This window comes from Enhydra lutris, unplaced genomic scaffold, assembly GCF_002288905.1.
Source record: "Enhydra lutris kenyoni isolate GAN:26980312 unplaced genomic scaffold, ASM228890v2 scaffoldscaffold27, whole genome shotgun sequence".
Taxonomy (NCBI): domain Eukaryota; kingdom Metazoa; phylum Chordata; class Mammalia; order Carnivora; family Mustelidae; genus Enhydra; species Enhydra lutris.
In genome coordinates this window covers 11,291,550-11,317,576 of record NW_019154111.1, presented here as the reverse complement: position 1 = coordinate 11,317,576, position 26,027 = coordinate 11,291,550, and the positions used below count along the sequence as shown (strand labels likewise).

The 26,027-nt window shown below is 38.1% G+C and overlaps 1 protein-coding gene across 2 annotated transcripts in view; it reads left to right on the top strand.

Moving 5' to 3' along the window:
* LOC111151948 (muskelin 1) overlaps nucleotides 1-25,117 on the top strand; it is a 172,662-nt gene extending 147,545 nt beyond the window's left edge. For both annotated transcript variants that reach the window (XM_022510190.1, XM_022510191.1), the window contains exons 16-18: nucleotides 4,965-5,067; nucleotides 13,568-13,622; nucleotides 24,701-25,117. In XM_022510190.1, coding sequence (XP_022365898.1) covers nucleotides 4,965-5,067; nucleotides 13,568-13,622; nucleotides 24,701-24,822 — 280 coding nt within the window. In that variant the 3' untranslated portion in view covers nucleotides 24,823-25,117. The remainder of the gene's footprint in view (nucleotides 1-4,964; nucleotides 5,068-13,567; nucleotides 13,623-24,700) is intronic.
* Nucleotides 25,118-26,027: the final 910 nt, after the last annotated feature.

Genomic DNA, 26,027 nt, shown 5'->3' with positions numbered 1-26,027 from the left:
AGAAGTATTCTTTTTTTTCTACCTTTGACAGTTGTTTTTCTCTTTTGAAAATTTATCAGTGGGCAGGTAAAATGACAGTTTGTGAGAATCTGAAATATATATTATGGCATGTTTTAAGTTTTAAATACAAACATTGTTAGTGGCTTGTGCTGGTAAAAGGCATAAAGTAAGGAATGTCAGTGGATAAAGAATAAAAGACAGTAGTCAGTAACAAATCATTTAAACCTTTAAATATATGATGAAAAAGACTCTAGCAAATTTTGTGGGGGTGAGAATGGTTCATAAAACAGTGACCAAAGCTGAGAGGCAACAAGTATGTATGATGGGGCAAAGAAGTAGCTTTTGAAATTTTCTACCATGGGAAAAGAAGTATAGGCTAGCTCATCTCAGAACTGAAACCAGAAAAGCCCTGAAAGGAGAATTTAAGAATAGTTAAAGACCCTATCCATTTATATAGAGTATTTTCAATTAGAGTAGTAACAGTAAATAAAAATATGGAACACAGTATTCTTCTTTTCTAATTGTGATTACTTTTTGACTTAAGTTCTTAGAGCTAATGTCTTATATTGGAAGAAGTATCAGACCTGCACCTGGGATTGATCTTCAAGCCTTGCAACTTAATCTTTCTGGAGATCATTGTGCTCATGTGTAAAATGGCCAGAGCAACTGCCTGCGGGTTTTTATAAACATCAATGAAACTTCATTCATTTAAGAAATATTTATTGAGCACCTACTAAGTAGTTACTAAATATTATCCTAGGCTCTGTGGATATGTCAAAGAAGAAAATAAGCAAAAATTCCTATCCCTGAGTTTCTGTCTTCTGAAGGAAGACTAGCAGTAAACATAATAAGGAATTTATATGTTAATAAGTACTATGAAAAAGAACTAAAAGAGGTTAAGAACTATTTTTGTGCAAGTGAGGGAGCTGGGTATGTGATTTTTAAATAAGAATATTAGGATAGACCTCACTGCAAAGGTGACATCTGAGTAGTGACCTAAAGAACCCAAGGGAGGAGGGGTACCTCGGTGGCTCAGTCAGTTAAGTAACCGACTCCTGATTTCAGGACTCAGGTCATGATGTCAGGGTTGTGAGATCAAGGTTGTGAGATCACATCAGGCTCCGTGCTCAGTGCAGAGTCACCTTGAGATTCTCCCTCTCCCTCTGCCCTTCCCCCAACGTCCTCTTGCGCTTGCCCTCTCTCTTCCTCTCTGAAATAAATACATAAATCTTTTTTTAAAAAAATAAAGAATATGAGGGAATGAATCATGTAGAAATTTTAGAGGAAAAGTGTTCCAGATAGGTAATAGACAAGGCTCTGAGGTTAAAAATATGCCTGGATTATTTGAGGAATCAATTGAGGAGAACAGTGTGGTAGAAGCAGAGTAACTGAGGTAATTGTGGTAGGAAATGAGGTCACAGAGCTAAAAAGGGGACAGTTGGTGAAGGGTCCCTGGCTTTACTCTGAGTAAAAGGAGAGCATTGAAAGTTTTTACATTGAGGAATTTTACATTTTTATATTGAGGAATAACACACTCAGCTTTCCCAAAATAACTGAGTAAATTTGAGGTTGTGGCTGTTTTCACTCAGATGGGGCATTCTTTAGAAACAACAGGTTCGTGTATTAGGATGGACTCAGTTTGATATACTTCAGGTTTTAGAGACCACGTGTTAACATTTGGAGGAAAGGCATGGGCCAATTATTATTACATTTGTGAGTGATCAGTAAAGAAAAGGAGCTTGGTTAGAGTGAGAAGAGTAGAGAGATGTTGGCATTATTTGATGACCACCACCATTTGAGGGAAGGCAGAAGAAGAGATACTCCATGAAAGAGATCAAGAAAGCCCAGTAAGATTCTGGATAAACTTTTAAGATTGCACCAAGAGAATTTCTTGATGGATATGGGTATGAGAGGCGAGCAGTCAGAGCATCTTGAGACTCTTGTCTACAACTAATTTGAACTGATAGTAAAAGGCCCATTTTATTTATTTATTTTATATATTTTTATTTTTATTTATTTTTAAATATTTTTTTAAAGATTTTATTTTATTATTTATTTGACAGAGATCACAAATAGGCAGAGAGGCCGGCAGAGAGAGAGAGAGGAGGAAGCAGGCTGAGCAGAGAGCCCAGTGCAGGGCTCGATCCCAGGACCCTGGAATCATGACATGAGCTGAAGGCAGAGGCTTTAACCCACTGAGCCACCCAGGCACCCCTAAAGATTTTATTTTTAAGTAATCTCTACCCCTCAGTGTGGGCTCAAACTCAAAACCCCAAGATCAAAGAGTCACATGCTCTACTGACTGAGCCAGCCAGGTACCCCGGCCCATTGTAGATATTTGAAAAGACAGAGACCTTTTTTCCTACCAATCTTTAGATGAATTCAAGAGTTTAAGGGACATTTCTACATTGCAGGCAAAATAGATAGAAGTTGGTTTATATCAGTTGAATAGAGCATGAAAATTACCTTTCTAATTTAAATTTCACATTAAACTGAGCCTGGTATTTCATTCTGTGGGACCCTACCCTATGCTGCTGGGCTGGCTTGTTTATTTTCATTATTGTTCTTATGGAAAACAGTTATGTATTCTATTTAGTTAAAATATATATTTATAGAGAGAGAAATATACTGTATGCCAAGAAGTGAGTCTTTGTTCTTAATGGTACCACACAGTACAGTAAATAAAGTGCCACTATTATTTTCCCTATAACATTCAAATTTATGGACTTACCAACAATTTAGGGTAGAAAGGGACGAAAGAAAAACTTTTTATTAGGATTAATTCCTGTTATTTTAGGTACAGGACACAGTTGTTGGCTGAAACAGAATTCTAGACTACAGACATAAACGCAGTGATGAGTTTTTGCAGGCCAAAGAAAGCTTAGAAAAAAAGAAGAGAGAAAACAAACCTTCTAGGAAAATGGATCTCTTTTTTTTTTTTTTTTTTAAGATTTTATTTTTCTGACAGAGATCACAAGTAGGCAGAGAGGCAGGCAGAGAGAGAGAGAGGAAGGGAAGCAGGCTCCCCGCTGAGCAGAGACCCTGACACGGGGCTCGATCTCAGGACCCTGAGATCATGACCTGAGCCAAAGGCAGAGGCTTTAACCCACTGAGCCACCCAGGCGCCCCGAAAATGGATCTCTTGACTGGATTTAAAAGGATGGTAGGTGTGTTCGTAAAGTTATTTCAGGGACTAAAGGATATATTCTTAGGATATATCACTAAAAGAAAAGTTATTATGAGAATATCCAGACATTGCCTCAACCTTTAACAGTGAGGCCTAATGAAGAATTGTTTAGGGTCTTGGAACAATTCTGCTAGCAAGGAATCACTGTATGTAGTAGCTTTCCTTGTAACTGAGCCTCTGTTTTTCTTCTTCGTACCTGCTCCTCCTATTCTACTGATTACTACAAATTCTGCTTTCCCTCAACCTCATAGCTTCTAAGGACAGACAGACAGACAGATAGGTACATATGGCTTTGTAAATAAGTAGGTAGATAGATAGGAAGAAAGGAAAGAAAAGAGGAATAGGAAGGGAAGGAATCTACCTACTATCTCATGTCTTCTGTTTACTGACTTCTGTGTTTTGTGTGCCTTTTATGTCCTTGTGTATCTCATTCAGATTCTCTAAGAGAGTATCTTCTTAGAGAGGGCTCCCTGGGAAGAGTATCCCTATTGGGAATAATTCTACCAGGCTACTTTATAAACTGCTGATCAAGCTCGAGAAGATTGCTTTTGTCTCAGGTACCCAAACTGGTCTACCATTTTGGACAAGATGGTAGAGTAACGTGACCTCTGCCTAAGGAACTCTCTCATCTGAGGGCTTGAAGGCTAGCTGACAGTCACGGTACTATTTGATACAATAGAGCTGTAATGTTTTGCTAGTCTTTGCCCTGCTTAAAATACAGGTACTCTATCTCTGAGATTAGCTCTAAAGAGAGGAAATTATTGATGCCATCAGCCTGAACACCATTGTGGAAGAAGGCTCATTATTTTCCTTTCCCAAGTGAAATTAAATGTCCTCTTTTCTGTCTCTCTGTACAATATTTTGAAAAGCATACCAGCTTATTACAAATAAATCCGTATATAATTATGCCATAACAAAAGATTTAAATAGATAAATAGTCTCAAGCAGACTTTTTTCCTGTTAGGGAACTAACTCATTGTTTCCTTTTCAGCTTTGGAATCAGATGGATCTGCACTTGATTCTACTACTGCCACTTTTTAGCTCTTATCTTAGCCAAGTTCATTGTCTGAGCCTCAGTTTCTCGTCTTTTTTTTTTTTTTTTTTTTTTAATGATGATAAAACTTACTGTCATCAGAGTGGGGGTAAATGAAGTGATATATGTAAAATACTCAATGCAGTGTCTACCACAAGACATGCTTGATAAGTGGTTGCTGCAGTTATTATTGACTGAGACAGGAAATAATATTATTAAAAATATTTAATAATTTTAAAATACATATATTTTCAATCACTGTTAGTGATACCCCGGAAAAGAAACTATACTCATTTCTGTTTCTGAGTACCCTGTTAGGCACCTCTGGTGGATTGTATATTGCACAGATCAAACCAGGTGTTTTTATTTTAGCTCTACTTGTTTTTTATGAAACATATTTGGCTCTTTCGCAGTTTTATTATGTAAAATATTTGACATGTTCACTATGTTTCATAGTAGATTTAATCTTATCTTGTAGTTCTAAGAGGAGGGTAGGAAGTGCTCCTCCCCGGTCCCTAGCACCGTGACTGCCTGTGCCCACCTGGCATTACCAGTATATCCCCGGGGACTCCGCAGCTACACCGTCTCCATGGCAGTGTTCATCCTTCTGGAGTCCCAGACATGGGTTCTTGTTAGATATCCATGTGACTCCTCAGACACAGAGTATTCCACTCCAGGTCTGAATGACATTTCTGTGTTTTCCCATAACTCCAGACAATTATTATTCTTGTTTGCATTTTCTAGGTTTGAAGAAAAGGCCCAAATGGATCCCCTAAGTGCTTTGAAGTATTTACAAAATGATCTTTATATAACCGTGGATCATTCAGACCCAGAAGAGACAAAAGAGGTAAAGGTGGTAATAAACTTCAGAAAGTGAACGTTAAAAAAAAAAAAAAGTCTTTCTAACTTGCTGATTTTTCTCTTAGATGTTTAAAGGATGAGGAAAATATGACACTAATAATTTTTTAAAGTAGCACAGAGCAGATGAAATAAAAACTGAGTAGTTTTTATAAAGCCCTTGATCCATTAAGAAAAGGATTCTCAGGTTTAAGGTTTTAACTTAGACATTAGTTTTGTGTGTTGGGAAGGAAATAGAAATTTTTACTTCCATAGTCCCATGCTTCTCTCTCTTAAAGATTGCATAATGGCTCAATATAAACTTTTCTGTTGATACTCCAAAATCCTGTAAGAGAAAAAAGAAAACTCTCCTCTTTTGTAAAAAGAAAGTGAAGAGAGGTTAGTGAGAGTAGAATCCCTGTTACCTTGATATTATATGATTGTCGTAGCAGGATAGTTCAACTACAGTCTACTGACTTCTTTTATCAGGTGTCCCTAACCTTGAGAAATGAGTAGCAGATCGTTACTTTTAAGGGTTTTGAGGAGATGTCATGTTTTAGGGCATACCTGGTTATCTGCAGTGTGTGTGTGAACACACCTGCAGTCTTTCATGGTCTTACAGCTGGTCTTCCTAGTCACCACTGAGATTCCTTCTGTCACTTTTAACTTTCGCCAGACATCCTTGTTCATAGTTCATTTAGCAACATCTGGAACTGCAATCCATTTTACCTTCCACTAACAGAACTGGTGCTGATGATACCATCTATTTCCCTGTTCTCAGTTGCTTTGCTTTGGCTTTGCAATAGCAACATCAAGCAGTGCTTTTTTCTTGTTCAGCAGTGACACAGGTTTCAGATTTAATGTTAAGTCACCTTCAGGTACCAGGTTCATTGTACTTTCAAGCAGTAGAGCCTGCATGCCCTTGGCCCAAAACAAAGAGATTCTCTTTCATAGTTGCCTACTGTGAAAATAAGTCTGATTACTCTTTGTCAGTATTAGTTAAAACCCTTCCCTAGGCGAAGAATCAGAACACGCTCTAGAACCCCCCAAAAGGGGGGACAGTTAATTGTCTCTCCTTGAGTCTTCAGTCAGTTCATGATACTATTTGAAATGGGGGAATTATCAGAGTTCAGCCAAGTAGCAGAATATGTTTGGTTTCAGCTGTTACGGCTTATAACTAAAACATAATTGTGAAGAGTCTATTAATGACCATGTATTTGAAAGTTATAAATAGATTTCCTTGTGTTTTCTCCATAGTCTATCTAAAATGGCTGTCACCTAGGAACATTCATTTTTCTCTTATTTTTTAAAACCAAACCAAAACAAAATATTGCAAAGTAAATAAATTCAGCTGTGTGAACTGCAAGTAGGCCAAGGAAAACAGACAGTTTGTTCTTAAAGCTAAGCTAATGGGAAAAACCGGGACAGGGAGGTATCTCAAGTTCAAAGGAGCCATTTTTAAAATTTTGGTAGCGGGTTTCTCCTTTTCTCCTTTCCTCGGTAGTTTGAAATTGTGATTTTGTATGCCACAGACTTACGTTTTTTAAAAGTGGAAAGCTTTTTAAAAGCTTTATCTGTTAAGAGCTGTTTAACCCTAATAGAAGTTAGTTACGGTGGTGCCGTGCGTGTGTGTCAGTGTCGGAATTGCTTCAGAGACTTTCTGAGGACAATACCCTCGCCCTTAGATTCTCCTGTCTGCTCTTATGGAACAGAAAACACTCCTGACATTGAGGATTACTGCTTCATAAGAGTATTATTTTGTTTAAAAATGTGTAAATGGATTTTGTTTTGAGAAAAGAAATCCTTTGGTGACAGTTCTAGGATACATACTTAGCATATTTCTCAGTAGTAAGGCATATAGAGCTTCACTTTCCTTATATCGTTCCACTTATCAAAAAAGACCTTACTGGAAGCTTGTTTTTGTTCTCTCTGTATATTTTTACAAAATTTTTTATTATGTTAGTGATTGTATTAGCAACTAGAAGTAGTTTTTAGATTTTTCTCTTTTTTGGGAGGCTGATGACGATCATCATTATGCCTGTTACTGGGAAAAATGATGGTGGACTACCAGCTGTATACCAAATAATGATTCTTTGCTTTCCTTCAGTCTGCAGAACATGGATTCTAAATTGGCATTGAGCTGCTGATAAACCTTATGAAAATGATATTTTTTTCTAGAAAAGGCCTGAGAGAAGGCTGCCTAAATTAATTCTGCTGTTTTCAGAGAAGATTCTATAATAGAGAAGGAATGAGAAAAACAAGTTTTGAGCCAGTATTGCACATTTTGTATTAATTACATTTCTGCTGAGCTTCCAAAGTACTGGTGTCATTCATTTAACAGATGTGTATTGAGTCCCTACAGTATGCCAGGCATTCTTCTAGGCACAGGAAATATATTGGTGAACCAAGCAAAATACCTACCTGGGTGGTACTTAACTACTAGTGGTGAGAGATGATAAACTTAATAAATAAGCAAATTATAAAGTACATTAGTAATGATAGGTATTAAGGAAAAATTAAAGAGATAAAAAGGGTAAAGAAAGATCAGAATTAGAAGGGGTGAGAACTGGAGAGTTGCAGTATTAAATAGGATGCTCTTAATAGGTTCATTTAGAAATGAGATGTACGCAGAGACTTGAAGGGTGTGAGGAAGTGATGTAAGCAGATAATTTGGGGAAGATAATTCCTGGCAAAGGAAGGGTTAGAACAAAGACCCGAGGGTGGGAGCATCCTGGCTTTGTGTAGGAGAACAGCAAAGAGGCCACTGTGGCTGGAGTAGAGGTAAGAATGATGGCAGTAGTCACAGATGAGGTCAGAGAGGTAAGAGCAAGGATTGGGAGATCAGATTGTGAATGACTTCATAAGTCAGTGTTAGGACTTTGGTTTTCACTCTGAATGAATAAGGAGCCAGGGCGGGGTATTGTGCAGAGGAGTGATGTGATCTGCTTTCTGTCTTACCTGACTTAAGATCACTAAGCTCTAAGATCACTCTGACTGCTGTATTGAGAACAGACTAAAGGAGCGTAAGAATGGAGGCAGAGAGACCTCTAAGGGAGATGGTAGAAATTGAAGCAAGGGATTATTGTAGTGCACACCAACATATCAGCAGTAGAAATAGAGGCAAAGTAGACCATATTCTCAGTATATATTAAAGGTAGAACCAACAATGGGAATGCAAACTGGCGCAGCCGCTACAGAAAACAGTAGGGAGGTTCCTCAAAAAGTTAAAAATAGAACTACCACACAATCCAGCAATGGCACTACGAGATGTTTACCCAAAGAATCCAAAAACACTAATTCAGAGGGATAGGTGTACTTTGATGTTTGTAACAGCATTATCTACAATAGCCAAATTATGGAAATAGTCCAAGTAACCATCAGTTCACACACACACACACACACACACACAATTGAATATTACTCAGCCATTAAAAAAGAATGAAATCTTGTCATTTGCTACAGTATGGATGGAGCCAGAGAGCATTATGCTAAATGAAATAAGTCAGAGAAAGACAAATACCATATGTTTTCACTCGTGTGTGGAATTTAAGAAACAAAACAAATGAGCAAAAAGGGGGAAAAATAAGAAGCAAACCAAGAAACAGACTTTTTAAAGTATTCTCTACACCTAACGTGGGTCTCAAACCTGCAGCCCCAGCTCCAGAGTCACACACTCTACCGACTGAGCCAGCAGGTGCCCCAGCAGACTTAACTATAGAGAACAAACTGATGGTTACAGGAGGTGGGGGGAGGGGAGTTAAATAGGTGATGGGAATGAAGGAATGCACTTGTGATGAGCACTGAGTGGTGTATGGGAGTGCGGCATTACTATATTGTACATCTGAAACTAATATTATACTGTGTGTTAACTAACTGGAATTTAAATTAAAACTTAAAGTAAAACCAACGAATTTTATGATCAGTTAGATGTAGGGTTTGAAAGAAATGACTCCAGAGTTACTAGCGTTAGTAGATGGCGTTAATATCAACTGAAAAGAGAAGCCTCTGGGTAGACCCAGGGCTCCTGATTGGGATCAGGAGTTTAATGTTGGATATCTCCAGTTTGAGGTGCCTTGGAACAGCCAGCATTTACACGTTGAGGTGATAGTTGATTATTCATATCTGACTTTATTCAGATTGTGTAATATCACTTAGTACCTATTAAAATCCTAGGCCAGTACATATCAGTTCTGCTTAATAAGATCATTAAAATAATAGTTTTCGGCCTATCCTTTTTATGTAGAACCAATGGGTTTATCTTTCACCTTAGAGTTCAGAAAAGAAGGGGCATCTGGGTGGCTCAGTTGGTTAAGCAACTGCTCAAGTCAGCTCAGGTCATGATCCTGGAGTCCCAGGATCAAGTCCCACATTGGGGTCCCCACTCAGTGGGGCATCTGCTTCTCCCTCTGACCCTCCCCCGTCTCATACTCTCTATCTCATTCTCTCTCTGTTTCAGATAAATAAATGCAGTATTTAAAAAAAAAAAAGTCAGAAAACAGGAACAAATTAACCCTCAAATAAATAGAAGATAGGAAATTAGTGAAATAGGAAACAATAGAAAAACATTTAAAAAGGGAGAAGTTGGTTCTTTGAAAAGGTGAATAAAATAGCAAGACTTACAAAGAAAAAAATAGTGAAAATAGTCAGCATCATTATGGACCCTATATACATAAAAAGGGAATGAACTATTATGAACAACTGTCAACAAATTCAGCAACTTGATGAAATGGATCAATTCCTTAGAAGACACAACAAAACAGACATAGGAAGAATCAGAAAATCTTAAGGAACTCCATATCAATTACAGACATAGATTGAATTTATAATTGAAAACTTTGTCATGGGGCACCTGGGTGGCTCAGTGGGTTAAAGCCTCTGCCTTCAGCTCAGGTCATGATCTCAGGATCCTAGGATCAAGCCCCGCATCGGGATCTCTGCTCAGCGGGGAGCCTGCTTCCCTTCCTCTGTCTGCCTGCCCCTCTGCCTACTTGTGATCTCTGTCAAATAAATAAATAAAATCTTTTATTTTTTTATTTTTTATTTTTTTAAAGATTTTATTTGTTTGAGAGAGAGAGACAGTGAGAGACAGCATGAGCGAGGAGAAGGTCAGAGGGAGATGCAGACTCCCCATGGAGCTGGGAGCCCAATGCGAGACTCAGTCCCGGGACTCCAGGATTATGACCTGAGCTGAAGGCAGTTGCTTAACCAACTGAGCCACCCAGGCACCCAGTTGGTTAAATCTTTAAAAAAAAAAAAAAAAAAAGAAAGAAAAAGAAAACTTTGTCACAAAGAAAACTATAGTTGTAAATGGCTTTCTCAGTAAATTCAGTCAACATTTAAGGAAGTAAAAATAGCAACTCTTCATAGATTCTGAGAAACCAGAGGAAGACAGAACACTTTCTAAATTCTGTTATGAAGCAGGTTGACTCTGATATTAAAAACCCAACAAAAACATTATAAGCAGAGAAAATTACAGACCTCTTGTGAATGAAGATGCAAAATTCTTGATAAAATTTTAGCTAATTGAATCCAGCAATATATAAAAAGGTTAATGCACAATGACCAAGTGAGGGTTTATTCTAGGGATATAAGGTTGGTTTAACATTTGAAAATCAGTCATTCCCCACCCTGACAGAATAAAGAAGAAAACCACAGATCATCTCAGTAAGTGAAGAATAAGCATTTGACATGATTCAAAACCCATTAGTGATTAAAAAAAAAAATTTCTTAGCAAACTAGAAATGAAAGAAACTTCTTAAATGTCATAAAGGGCATCTATGTAAAACATAACTAGTACTATACTTAATTATAAAACATTTTCCTTAAAGATTATGACAAGGAGTGTCAGTAGACACCGTCTATTCGGCATTGTGCCAGAAGTTGTAGCTAATGCAATAATAAAAAGAAATAGTATATGGAATGGAAAGGGAAAAGGAAAATTGTGTGTAGATCACATTATTGTGTCCATGGAAAACCCCATGCAATCTACAAAACAATAATACTAAGATAAGTAAATTAAGCAAGATTATAGAATACAAGGTCAGTAGAAAAAAAAATTTATATTAGCAGTGAACAATTTAAAAATGAAAATTTTAAACCTGTTTATATCAATGCCAAAATAAATATGTAGGAATAAGTCTATTGTAAGAAATTAAAGAAGACCTAAATAAATGGAGAGGGATCACATTTATGGATTGAAAGATTAAGGATTATTAAGATGCCCATTCTCCCCAGATTGGTTTTTTGTTTTTTTTTTTTAAGATTTTATTTATTGGGACACCTGGGTGGCTCAGTGGGTTAAGCCTCTGCCTTTGGCTCAGGTGGTGGTCTCAGGGTCCTGGGATTGAGTCCCATATCAGGCACTCTGCTCAGCAGGGAGCCTGCTTCCCCCTCTCTCTCTGCCTGCCTCTCTGCCTACTGGTATGATCTCTCTCTCTCTCTCGCTCTCTCTCTCTCTCTCTCTCTCTCTGTGTCAAATAAATAAATAATCTTTTTTAAAATTATTTATTTATTTGACAGAAATCACAAGTAGGCAGAGAGGCAGGCAGGGCGGGGGGTGAAGCAGGCCTCCCACTGAGCAGAGAACCTGATGCAGGGCTCAGTCCCAGAACCCTGAGATCGTGACCCACGCTGAAGGCAGAGGCTTAACCCACTGAGCCACCCAGGCGCCCCCCCAGATTTTTTACTTTAATGCAGTCCCTATCAATATTAAGGCAAGTTTGGATTTCTTTGTTGTTGTTGAAAAAAACAGGCAAACTGATTATAAAATTTATATAGAAAAGCAGAGGCCCTAGACTAGTCAAAACTCCTGAAAACAGAAAAACAAAGCTAGAGGTTTCATACTACTTGATTTTAGGATTCTGTATAAGCCACAGTTATCAAGGCATTGTGGTACTGGCTTAAGGATAGGTCAGTAGAACAGAACAGAGTTCAGAAGTAGAACCACATTGATGTGGTCAGGTTGGTTGGTTGGTTGGTTTGTTTGTTTTGGCCAGGATGCCAAGTCTATTGGGGACTTGGTAGTCTTTTTAACAAATGGTGCTGTTATCTCAACCCCTGTCTTACTCTTTACACAAAAACTAATTTAAGATGGGCCTAAATATAAAATCTGAAATAGTAAAGCTTCAAGAAGTATAACCTTGGGATAGACAGAGATTTCTTGGACATGACACAAAGGCAGTAGCCATAAAAGAAAAAAATACGCGGGTGCCTGGGTCGGAAGTCAGTGATGTGCCTTACTCTTGATTTGAGCTCACGTCATGATCTGGGGGTTGTGAGATTGAGCCCTGGGTTGGGCTCTGCACTGGGCATGGAGCCTGCTCAGGATTCTCTCTCTTTGTCCCTCTTCCCCTTTCCTCCTGCCTCCTACCCTGCCACATGCAGTATCTCTCAACTAAATAAATCAATCTTTAAAAAAAAAGGAAAAGATCTTGATAAGTTCAGATTTCAACAGAAGTAAAATTTCATAAAAGACTTGAGAAAAATAGACAAGCCAGACTAAAATAATACTTGCAGTGGATATATATGATAGAGGACTAATACCCAGAATATTTAAAAAACAACAACAACCAGAAACCCATGGATTTTAAATTCTTCCTTTTGTTCCCTCTTTTCCTAACTTTTTTTTTTTTTTAAGATTTTATTTATTTGACAGAGGGAGAGATCACAAGTAGGCAGAGAGGCAGGCAGAGAGAGAGGGGGAAGCAGGCTCCCTGCTGAGGCTCCCTCTTTTCCTAACTCTAGTTCGGATAATTCCTTTAGGATATTTGTCCAGTTTCTGACCTTCAAAAGACCATTCACCAGGGCTTAACGAATACTAACGTGGGGCACCTGGGTGGCTCAGCTGGTTAAGTGTCTGCCTTTGGCTCAGGTCCTGATCCGGGGGTCCTGGAATCAGGTCCCGCATCAGGCTCCTTACTCAGCAGGGAGCCTGCTTCTCCCTCTGCCTGCTGCCCCCACTGCTTGGGATCTCTCTCTGGCAAATAAATCAATAAAATCTTTAAATTAAAAAAATATATATTAATGTGATTGATAACCTGAAATTTTAAAGGCTGGAAGCACAGGTATAAAATACATCGTGAGGAATCAGTGGTATCAACACTTAGGCCTTACAGAGCACTAAGTAATTCCATTGAGATTCTACTCATTGGTCTACTCTCTTCCTTTAATTTACCTGTTTTGCAGCATCCTCATTCAAGATAAAGGTAAATAGTTCTCCAAATTAAGTACCATAGTTCTAAATACTCTCAATTTCAGTTGATCTGTTGCTTGTTCACAGTACATTAATACATTTCAAAAATAAAATAATTCCAAGATTTGGTCTAGTATTTGGAAAGCAGTCCAGTAGAAAAATCAGCATATTCTTTAATCTAAATGTAGTGTTGTTCTTGCTATTATTTGGTGAATAGACTCAGGCAGCACATGTGCAGAGACATACAGTGGCTAGTAAGTGGTGTTATTTTTCTCAAATGTGCTTAGCCAGCTAATTTGCTTCTATTTTTCTTCTACAGTTCCAGCTCCTAGCTTCAGCTCTGTTCAAATCTGGTTCAGATTTTACAGCTCTAGGTAAGTATTCCAGCGTAGTTTATCCAGCTTAGATGCCCTTGCATTTGGGGAATTGGGTTTTGGTTGCTTTTAAATGAAACATCAGGTGAGATGTTCAGCTAAACAAATGGTGCAAGTTTCAAGGTAGGGAGCGGATTTTCTAATGACCTGCTACAAAGTTACTTTCCACACATCAGTCACCATTTCATGGGTTAGTTTGCAGTTCCTGTTACACCAGTTGCTGGGTTATTATGCAAACCGAAGGCAGTAGAAGCATGATCCAAATAAATTAACTTGTATAGCATTGTTTTGGAATATAGGCTCTAAATTACTGATACACTTACTATGAGGTAACACTTCTTGGTTTAATGACTTTTCCTCTCAGTTTGTCCTTTGTGGAATTGTATGAGATCAGCAGACTGTTGATGGGGTAGGCAGTGAAAAGAAATGTTTTGAGATCTAAGAAAATGCCTTATCTCTTTCCTGAAAATGGGAATTTATGAGTGTTATTATCTTAATTGTTTAACAAATATTCTACTTGAAACTCAAGTGTTTCTTAGACACCCCATATAGGGGCATCAGTCGTCATTTAGGAATACTCTCATTTGCTATTAATGAATTATTAAAGTCATCTAGACTGTAGTGAAGTGGGGAATCTGTAGAAGTTCCACCATACAGAGCTTTATTCAGGTCAATTTTTAAGAATCTTTTCATTAGGATAAGTCATTATGATAGCTTTACTTTTTCAACAAGATTGTAGGTTTTTGAAGTATGGGAATTTCCAGCTTTCCTCTTCTCATCATAAAATACAGTCCCACAGTGAATGCTTATTAATTCCATTGATGCCAGTGCTATTATTGTTTGCCTTAGAAATGGGCAGTAAGATTGAAATTTTCTAGTATATGTAATATAGATACTATTCTTTATCTCTGGAATAAAATAACATTTTGGAATATCGATTTAATTTTTTCATTGTTTGTCCTTTCGCCTCCTAAAGGTAAACCATACCTCAAAGGAAAAAAACAGCATATATAATTCTGGTGTTTTTCAGTGGGGTGGGAAAGAATAGGAATTTTCCTTGGGGTCTTGCCCTTTCTTGCTCCATAACCAGTAATTAAGGCTTCTCCACTGATCTAGGCAACTTTAGTCCTAATTCCAGAATACTTAGGATTCCACAGGGCAGGACTGAGCAGGCTGCTGTAAAACATAGGTTCTCTGAAAATTCAGATAATCATTTACCACGATTCCATACACGAAGATGTTTTGAGGCTAATAAAGATCTTAACCTTATGATGGAGACCCTACATATAAGTAAGCATTATTTTAGAAAGTCCATACCCTTGTGAATCTCATCATTTGAAACAGATTTAGTGATACATGAATTAGGTCCTTAGCACATAGAAATTCTGTTAGAATGGGGCGCCTGGGTGGCTCAGTGGGTTAAGCTGCTGCCTTCGGCTCAGGTCATGATCCCAGGGTCCTGGGATCGAGTCCCGCGTCGGGCTCTCTGCTCAGCAAGAAGTCTGCTTCTCTCTCTCTCTCTGCCTGCCTCTCCGTCTACTTGTGATCTCTCTCTGTCAAATAAATAAATAAAATCTTTTAAAAAAAAAAAAAAAGAAAAGAAATTCTGTTAGAATAAACATGTGCCTTGTTACGTGTGGATACCAAAGCCCAGAGCCGTTACCTTTATTTTTTTGGTGGGCAGCACTGCAGTCTCCCCAGCTGACTTGTGTTTAGCCTCCAGAACAAGAATTTCTCGGCAGTTACTTAAATATGTGAGGCTGGTGTCAGCAAACATTTTACCTTTAACTTAACTCTCTTCTTTGGTCTCTGTCCTGTTCACTGCCAGCTAATATATTTTATCAGGAACAGTTTGTTTTGCTTGGATTGCAAGCAAACCTCAGAGAACAATACAAACAATAGGAAAAAATACAAAAAGAAAATTCCTACGGGGTTTTATTTCCTACCTTGTCTGAAGGGAGGCAGTATCTTTCATAGTTAAGAGATGAGAGTGTAGGAGAGCAGTTAAGAATCAGAATCTATGTTCGGATATCAGCTCTGCCGCTTGCTAATTTCAAAAGTGACTCGAGCAAGTCACCTAATAATTTCTCCATCTATAAGATGGAGATAATAAGAGTACTTACCTTAAGTTGTTGAGAGAATGAAATGAAATAATTACAGAAAACACTTAGCACAATAAAACAGTAAGTGTTCCATTCACAGTACTATTATTATTATCTCCCTTAAAAATGTAACCTTGGGGCGCCTGGGTGGCTCAGTCGGTTAAGCGTCCAACTCTTCATTTTGGCTCAGGTCATGATCTCTGGTCATGAGCTTGAGCCCCACGTGGGACTCTGTACTCACCAGGGAATCTGCTTCTCTCCCTCTACATCTGCCCCTCCCCCTCCTCCCCCACACCCTGCTAATGCATGTGCATGCACACATGCTCGCTCGCTCTCTGAAATAATCTTTTTTTAAAAATTGAAACCAAATGGGTCATTTCATGTATATATGTATACATTTTTTTAAAAGATTTTTATCTTTTTTTTTTTTAAGATTTTATTTATTTGACAGAGAGACAGAGAGAGAGGGCACACAAGCAGGGGGAGAAGCAGGCAGAGGGAGAAGCAGGCTCTCTGCTAGGCAAGGAGCCCAATGTGAGGCTCGATCCCAGGACCCTGGGGTCATGACCTGAGCCGAAGGCAGTCGCTTAACGACTGAGCCACCCAAGTGCCCCTAAAGACTTTTATTTTTAAGTAATCTCTACACCCAGTGTGGGGCTTGAACTCACAACCCCAAGATTGAGAGTCACATGCTTTACTGACCGAGCCAGCCAGGTGTCCCTAGATGTATATATTTTTCATGTGCAGATAAACTAAATATTTCATTTTCTAAATTCTCCAAAATATTTGCCTCCACCAAACTTTCTGACTGATTTCCTCCAGAATTGTTTATCTTAACTTCTTACTGAGAATTAAATGAAAGTATTTATTAATGTCCTATGTAATTTAAAGAATTAGGGGCACCTGGGTGGCTCAGTCAGGTGACTGCCTTCAGTTCAGGTCATGTTCCTGGGATCCTGGCATTGACCTCCATTTGGGGCTCCTTGCTTAGCGGGGATCCTGCTTCTCCCTCTCCCTCTGCCTGCTGCCCCCCACCGCTTGTGTTCTCTCTCTGTCAAATAAATAAATAAAATCTTTTTTTAAAAAAGAATTAAAAAGATGGAAAGCGTTTTACAAATAGCTGGCATTATCTTAGTTTTGAAAAATGACTGACTTCAGAGAAAAGCAGCCTCTGGGGATCTTTAATTTAAAGCTTCTGATGGCTCTGGGTTTTAAACTTTTAAACTTGAACTCAGACATTTTGCCAATGTTTAGAGCTGTGTCTTATTTCCAGAAAGTATACACTGGAGCTATTTAAGCATATTTTCAGCAAGGTATGTGACAGGTAGGAAAAATCTAGTCTATAGTACATATTGCCTTTTTTGATCTTCACACCTCTTTTTAGAAATTTTAGAGTCCAAATATGATGTTCAAAATACAAATTCAGAGAGACGTTTAAAACATTTGATGCCATGGGACGCCTGGGTGGCTCAGTTGGTTAAGCAGCTGCCTTCGGCTCAGGTCATGATCCCAGCGTCCTGGGATCGAGTCCCACATCGGGCTCCTTGCTCGGCAGGGAGCCTGCTTCTCCCTCTGCCTCTGCCTGCCATTCTGTCTGCCTGTGCTCGCTCTCTCTCCCTCTCTCTCTCTGACAAATAAATAAATAAAATCTTTAAAAAAAAAAAAAATTTGATGCCTAAAATAGTGCTTTTTATCATTGTGTTGACATTTGTGAATGAGGAGCCCTAAGAATTTTGCAGCATTTGCTATGTCCTTTTAGCCTTTATACTTTATATCCACTTCCTTCAGCCTCTTGCCTGTAGCCCATATGTTTATAGGTACTTTTTGTATAACAAAGTTTATTATAAGCAATAGAAAGATCAACAAACTTGTATCCAGGAGAAAAATAAGAATTCTTGCTATTTCTTCTTAACTGTAAGTAGGAAACTTTACCTCGTCTGTATAAGATATTAAGTTAAAAGTATATTCCTAGGGGCACCTGGGTGAACAGGTTAAGTATCCTACTCTTGGTTTTGCCTCAGGTGCTGATCTTAGGGTGAGATTGAGCCCGGTGTCAGGCTTCTTGCTCAGCGTGGGGTCTGCTTTAGATTCTCTCTCCCTCTTCCTCTGCCTCTCCTGCTTATTCTCTCTCTCTCTCTCAAATAAATAAATCTTGGAGGAAAAAAATAAATAAATAAAAGAAGGGGCGCCTGGGTGACTTAGTTGGTTAAGTGTCTGGGGATCCTGGGATAGAGCCCCACATTGGGCTCCCTGCTTAGTGGAGAGTCTGCTTCTCCCTCTTCCTCTGCTTAAAATATTAAAATATATATGTGTGTGTGTGTGTGTGTGTGTATATATATATATGTTCCTAACGGGTCACTTTTCTTTTTAGAGTTACCATCTCTGGTTGTAGTAGTGATAAAGCGATAGATAGCTGGTATTTATTGAGCACTTAACTATGGGGCCAGGTACTGTTTTAAGTACTGTACAGGTTTTAACTCATTTCATCTCCATAATAATCCCATGAAGTAGTTAGTATTATGATCCCCTTTATATAGGAAGAAACGGGGACACAGAGAAGCTTAGGTAACTTGCCCAGGGATAATATTAATGAATGGCGAGACTAGGATACAGAATATAATCCTATGGCTTCAGAGCTCACACTCTAAACCAACTATACTACTTCTCACTGAGCTTTAACCAGTGTCCGCTACTCTGAGTGATTAGTTCCTCATTCCATTTTATGATGAAAATGAAATGAGAGAAACACTGATTAGGAGTATGAGATTTAGAATCTACATTACCGTTTTTTGTCCTAGCTCTGCCGTTTAATTAGTCATGTTACTGTTGATGGGTTTCTTACTGCCTAGCCCTTTTTAATGTATTTTTTTAAAAAACTTTGAGTACAGATAAAGCTTAAAGTTCTCCTTGAACAGCTTTCTTCAATCTCTGTCTCTTCTCAAGTGTAATCATTCATATCAGGCAGATTTTTACATACACATACAACTATATACACAGACCTACAAATACAGTGATTCTCTTTATTTACAGTAGTTATGTTCTGTAAAGTCGTAAGAATTACTGACTTAGTGAATACTAAACCATTTCTCCTATGGGACATACAGAGTTAGGTTCTTTATATAATTGGTTAACGTTGCACAACGCTTATCAAACATATATTTTCTCCATAAGGCACATCATGGCCTTAGGAACACTAGATAACACTTCAGCACTATGCTTGGGCACCTTTTTAATAAAGCAGTGAAGTCACAACAAAAAGCACAAAAAAGTAAAAAATAAAAAGCCAGTGGATTTGAAAAGGACACTTGTTTATAGTGTGAGAGGTGGTAAAAGAAGACAGAGCATCACCCAGTTCACCCTTAGCTGACAGCATCTGCCTGTGCTCATTCAAATGTTTGCTGCTCTCCATATGTCCGTGAATGACCACATATTGCCACAAGTACTGATTTGGGGGTTACAGGTACGTTTTAGTGGGCAGGCAAATGCACATATAAGGAATCTGCATAATAAAGATAGACTGTACCTACACACAGACACACACAGACATATACTTTTGTGTGTTCTGGTTTTATTTATTACACAGTGTAAAATACGTATTCTACAACATAACATTTTTAAATTAATGATGTGGCTTAGAGATGTTTGCAAGAAACTATACTAGATCTATTGTATTCTTACTAAGTAATACATGGTATTCCATAATAAGATCTGCTATAATTTAAACATTCATCTAATAATAGTGTGAATTTCAATTTTCTCATTGGTAAATGGTAAATAAAAGTAAAACATACTCAGATGGTAACCACACTTAACCATGGGGAGCATTGAGTTATGTATAGATTTCTCAAGTCAAAATCAATATGTTATTTACCTGAAAGTAATATAACACTGTATGTCAATTATATATACGCCAATAAGAGAAAAAAAATTAAGTCAAAAAATAAATTAATTAAACATGTTCTCTTAAGGGGTAAGTGAACTTGGCACACTGCCTACAATTTAAGCCCTCAGTGAATATTAGTTAATAAAAATAAATAAATGGGTTTTGGAGTCAGATAGACACAGGTTCACATTCCATTCTCTTCCTGCCCCAACTGTGAGATCTTACAAAGACTGAATATCCCTAAGTTGTCTCATCTGAAAGGAGAGTTTATGATAACTTCTTTGTTATTTTTTTATAAGAATGAAATGTGGTCAAGGACACCTGGGTGGCTCAGTATGTTAAGCTCTGCCTTCAGCTCAGGTCATGATCCCAGGATCCTGGGATCAAGTCCCACATTGGCCTCCTTGCTCAGCCAGGAGCCTGCTTCCTGTGCCTGCCACTCCCCGCTGCTTCTGTGCTCACTCACTCTCTCTGACAAATAAATAAATCTTAAAAAAAAAAAAAAAAAAAAAAAAAAAAGAATGAATGAAATGTCATATATAAAGTACCTAGGATAGAGTAGGAACTCAGTGTTTCCCTCCCTCTTAAATTATTTAATCTCATAAAAATATATTAACTTTGTTCAATGTTACTTCATTAGGATACGTAGGTACTTCATTAGTAACATATTAGTAATACATAGGTATTACTTCATTAGAGTAATATATCAGAATCAATATCTTCTCTTAAAAATAAAACCTATTATGACAGTTTTACAAATATAGAAAGTAAAACAAGGGGGAAACCCCTAAAGTTGACTACAGTTGGTTATATTACCACACAGTAGGGGGAAAAAAGAGAGTAACCTTTTCAGTACAATACTATAATGCTTAGACTATACTTTCAGATATATTCAGAGACAATAAAAGTAAAGAAATGTCTCTTTTTTTTGTTGGTCGTGGTATGGGTATAGTAATTCTGGAACATGTTTTGTGTGTATTTTACGTTGAACAAATGAGTAAATATGATGGTGTAGAGATCAATTTTCCTAGTGGGAGAAAGGAGATACTATAAATAGGGAATGGGATTAAGGAGAGGAAGAATCCTGTAGAGTTCTAAAAAACACGGGAATCATCAGTAAAATCACAAATTCATAATTCTGCTTTTTAAAAAGCTGTGTATAATATGTGTGCACGTATATGTACATGTCTAGAAACACCACCACCCTTGGCAATTAACGCAACTGATCTTAGTCCTAACTGTCACTCACCACTAAAAGGAATTAGGGCTCCTTAAAAAAATGGCTGATTCCAGAGCTGTGTAAAGATGAGCTTGGATATCTTGCTCTGCCAGGAAATAAGGAAGTGCTCAAAAATTAATGGGAACATTAAAAAAGACACAGAAACAAGCTCAAAAGAGCTCTTGCTGGCCAAAACTGGGACAATGTGAGTATTAAAATGAATAGTGATGGTAATAAATATGATATATTGAACAAGAAAAGGATCTGAGTACATAGTCATGCAAACAAATAAAATGGAGGAAAAAAGAGAAGCTCTTCAGTGTCAGTCAACAAATGCAGAAGGAGTTGTAGAATTAGGAAAACACTATCAGTGTTTTGTTTTGTTTTAGCAAAATATAATTGTTTTAGCAAGAATCATCAGTGAAGGCGAATATTGTTGGGTTCGGGTCTGTCAGGGAACAGGAAATTCACACAGTTTCAGGCTGTTCTTATCAATATTTTACTAATTGCTGGGGGCGCCTGGGTGACTCAGTCCATGGAGCGTCTGACTCTCTTGATCACAGGTCTTAATCTCAGGGTTGTGAGGTAGAGCCACATGTTGGATAAGGAGCCTACTTAAAAAAAACTTTTTTAAGAAAGTATTTTACTAATTGCAGTGGTAGAAAACAACACCTTCACGCCAGCGAAATCTGGCGGATACCAGTTTGATCAGGTGATCACGGTTAACATTGGGATAAACTGAAAGTCTGTGCCTCCTGACATGATGCAATGGGAAGGACACAGTATCACTTTGGTAGTATTTTTGCCAGAACTGCATAAATTTAATCTGATTCGAGGAAGCAGTCAGACAACCCAAATTCAACATATTCTACAACTATATAACTGCTCTGTACTTCTCAAGGATATCAGTATCATAAAAAACAGAGGCTGAGGGACTATTCCAGGCCAAAGAAAACTAAATACTGGTTGAGTGTTAGATGAATAGGGAAAATAACTATAAAAAAGACTATTGGGACAAAAATGTTAAGTTTCCTAAATTTAATATATAGTGGTTATTTAAGTGATGTTCTTAGGTGAAATGAACTCAAGTATTTAGGGGTGAAAATGTCTACAATTTACTCCCAAATCATTCTACAAAAAAAGTATGTGTGGGGTACAAACATACAAAGAGAGAGAATGAGAACACGTGACAAAATGTTCAACAGCTTGAGTAATCTAGGTAAGGGTGTATGAGTCTTCGTTGTACTATTCTTGAAATGCTTCTAGGAGTTTGAAATTTTTCAAAATTTTAGAAAACTCTGAAAGCATAAAATAGAAAAAAAATAATCTCATCATTCAGAGGTAACATTTGTTTACATTTTGGAGTATTTCCTTCCATTCATTTCCATGATATTTCTTTGTTAAATCTTTTTTTTTTTTAAGGTTTTATTTATTTTTTTGTGAGAGAGATCATAGAGGAAGAGGGAGAAGCAGACTCACCAATGAGCAGAGAGCCCAGTGTGGGGCTTAACCCCATGACCCCGAGACCATGACCTGAGCTGAAGGCAGACACTTAACCAACTGAGCCACCCAGTCACCCCTCTTTGTTAAATCTTAAAGCTCCAAAGATGTAAACATTTGCCCTCAAACTTAAAATAATAGTAAAAGATTTTTTTTAATAAAAAAGAATGTTCCTTTTTTTTTTTTTTTTTTTTTTATTTTATTTTTTTGACAGAGAGAAATCACAAGTAGGCAGAGAGGCAGGCAGAGAGGGGGAGGAAGCAGGCTCCCTGCAGGGCAGAGAGCCCGACTCGGGGCTCGATCCCAGGACCCTGCTGGGATCATGACCTGAGCCGAAAGCAGAGGCTTTAACCCACTGAGCCACCCAGGCGCCCCAGAATGTTCCTTTCTTGAAACATTGTTTATTTTCCTTCCAGGAAACTGGTATCCTTGGCAATGTTTTATTCTGTTCATGTTCTTTAAAAGAGTAAAAAACAGAATGTACCTAAAACTGTATTGTAAGTTGAATGAACATTGGTCCAGTTTGAAATAATCTTCATTGAATATCAAGACATATATAACTTTCTGGCACTATTTCTGTGTCTTATGGTACTCAGTAGGGCTCTCTTGTCTCAGCCATTTCATGAACAGGGAAATAAAAAAACTACTTTGTTTATTATTTTCCTACTTCATATGTACATAAGAAATTTAAAGCAGTTGGGGCGCCTGGGTGGCTCAGTGGGTTAAAGCCTCTGCCTTCAGCTCAGGTCATGATTCCAGGGTCCTGGGATCGAGCCCCGCATCAGGCTCTCTGCTTGGCAGGGAGCCTGCTTCCTCCTCTCTCTCTGCCTGCCTCTGCCTACTTGTAACCTCTATCAAATAAATAAATCTTAAAAAAAAAAAAAAAAAACTGGATACTTCCAATATATTAAAAAAAAAAAAAGAAAAATTTAAAGCAGCTTAAAGCAATATATACCAGCTGACTAAAGGAAGGAAGCATCTCACTGAATATTCCTTTGGCTGGAATGAACTTGAAAATTAAATGTTTACTAGAGGTTAAAGGAGGGGAAAAATCCTTTAGTTCATGGTCCCCACCTTTTAAGAATGTCATCCACTTTCTAATGTTTATCTGGATAAAAAGTAGGTCATTGTTCTATTTCTCACATGATGTGTGCCTGGCAGAGAGCCTGGTGCTTAGTACCATAAATGCATGGCATTTCTTACGTGCCAGGGATGTTCTACGTTACTATACAGGTATTTCTTTCAGTTCTCTGACACTACTTCCAGCTCTCAGGACCTTAATGATTTTAGACCACCTTCTAAAGAAAGTGATTTTAGTATGTTTTTCATTTTGATTTTATTCTACTTTTTAAGGATTTTATTTATTGGGGCACCTGGGTGGCTTAGTGGGTTAAAGCCTCTGCCTTTGGCTCGGGTCATGATCCCAGGGTCCTGGGGTCGAGCCCCTCATTGGGCTCTCTGCTCAGCAGGGAGCCTGCCTCCCCCTCTCTCTCTGCCTGCCTCTATGCCTACTTGTGATCTCTATCAAATAAATAAATAAAATCTTTTTTTAAAAAAAGATTTTCTGGGTGCCTGGGTGGCTCAGTGGGTTAAAGCCTCTGCCTTCGGCTCAGGTCATGATCTCAGGGTCCTAGGATCAAGCCCCGCCTCGGGCTCTCTGCTCAGCAGGGAGCCTGCTTCCCTTCCTCTCTCTCTGTCTGCCTCTCTGCCTACTTGTGATCTCTGTCTGTCAAATAAATAAATAAAATCTTAAAAAAAAAAAAAAGATTTTATTTATGAGTGAGAGCAGGGGGAGGGGCAGAGGGAGAGGGACAAGCTGACTCTGCGCTGAGCTCTGAGCTCAACGCAGAGCTTGACCCCAGGACCTGTGCCAAAACCAAGGGCTAGACATTTAACTGACTGAGCCACCCAGGTGCCCCTGATTTTATTGTATTTTTATTATCAAAAAAATTTTAGTGGCTCAGAAGCATTATAAAGTCAGAAAAAGGTGAAACTGCCTCAGTGGACTAGAAGAGAAAAATGTTTGTAAAGGAAAGAAGAGAAATCATTATTAGTTACTAATGATTGGTTAGCCAGTCATTAGAACAGGGGCTTCTCACATAATTGCATTTACTATGCACAGTATCACCATGAAGTAAATAAGATTAACACAAATTTATCGCTGTGGAAACAGTTGCAGAAAGGCTGATTAACTTACCTAAGATCACACCACTGCCGGGTAGTAAAACTGGGTTCACAGCCCATGTCTGTCTGCTTTTAAAATCAGATGAGTTTTTGGTTTTCCCATTATACATTGCTGTTTTTCTCAACTAGCTTCCCTGTTAACATGTTTTAGACACAATGGATGAGTTTCTTTGTATCTCTCCTTTACCAGGCTTTTCCGATGTGGATCACACGTATGCTCAAAGAACTCAGCTCTTTGACACCTTAGTAAATTTCTTTCCTGACAGCATGACTCCTCCTAAAGGCAACCTGGTGGACCTCATCACACTGTAACTGAAGAGTCACTGGACAGCAATGGAGAACAGGAGTCTGCTTTCAGTATTGTGGAGTTCAACTCTGTTGACCGACAATTAGGCTTCAGTGATCGAGGACTGCACCAGAATTTTAAAGGGATCTTTACTGTCACAAGTTTTAACCCTCTTCCTTCATACCCAACCTCAGCCCCTTTCTCCTCATCCCATCCTGAATTAGGTTAATAAAGTGAAATTGGTATACTTTCCATTTAAATATATATATATTTTTTTTTTCTTACTTTAACTTCTAAGAACGAATGAATATAAAAGAAATAATCAGGCAGTTTACCCTTTTCTGATTTTTATTTCATTTTTATAAAATCGGGGCAAATAAGTACTATTAACAGACTCAGTACTCGAAGAATGGGGTTTTGTCGTTGTCGCCTGGTTTGGCCTCCCTTCTTTCTCCTCCTTTCCCACTTCACTTGGCCTCGCATCACACAACTGCTTGTAGGTGGTGTCACTTGTTTACCTCTTCATTCGTAAAATTCTATAGTTCTGTAGGGCAAATGATGTATGTTAAAGTGGTATGTGTGTCTCTGTTGACTAGAGTCTTGTATTACATTAAACAATAGGAGGAACAGAGGGCTCGAATTTATGCTCCTTGTCATAGAACTAAGAATGAAACCCAAGATTGATCCAGGTACTTATCTGAGATTGGTATATAGTATTTCTATAATAATATATTTTATAGTGGATATTCCAATAGCTTTGAGTCACAGAAACCTTAAACTGAGGAGAATATGGTGCAGAACCTTTAAGAGCCAATAAAAAAATGACCAGCAAGAAGATTCCAGTAGTGATTAATATGTTCATTGATGTCTTTATAGCAAATTTTGGAAGAAAATGACTCTTGCCTCTGGTAGAGCTGTGATTCCATTTCTCCTTTGTGCTCTTTGTAGCATTTTCACTTGGGAGGGTGGGTTTTTCAGAGCTATACTCTTGTTTACTTCCATATACATTAGCTCCCTGCATCTGCTCCTGTATACTGATATCTTAAAGAATAATGGCTTGAAGTTGCCTGATGGAATACAGCTGACAGGCATTTCACAGAGCACACATGGGCTTTTAAGTGGAGAAAAAAAATAACGGTGCGAGTATTTTTTCATTAAAAGAAAGGCAGATTGGCTTTCCCACTGTTCCATGTTTCGGTGAGGGATGGAGGCATGTATCATTCCATGAGGT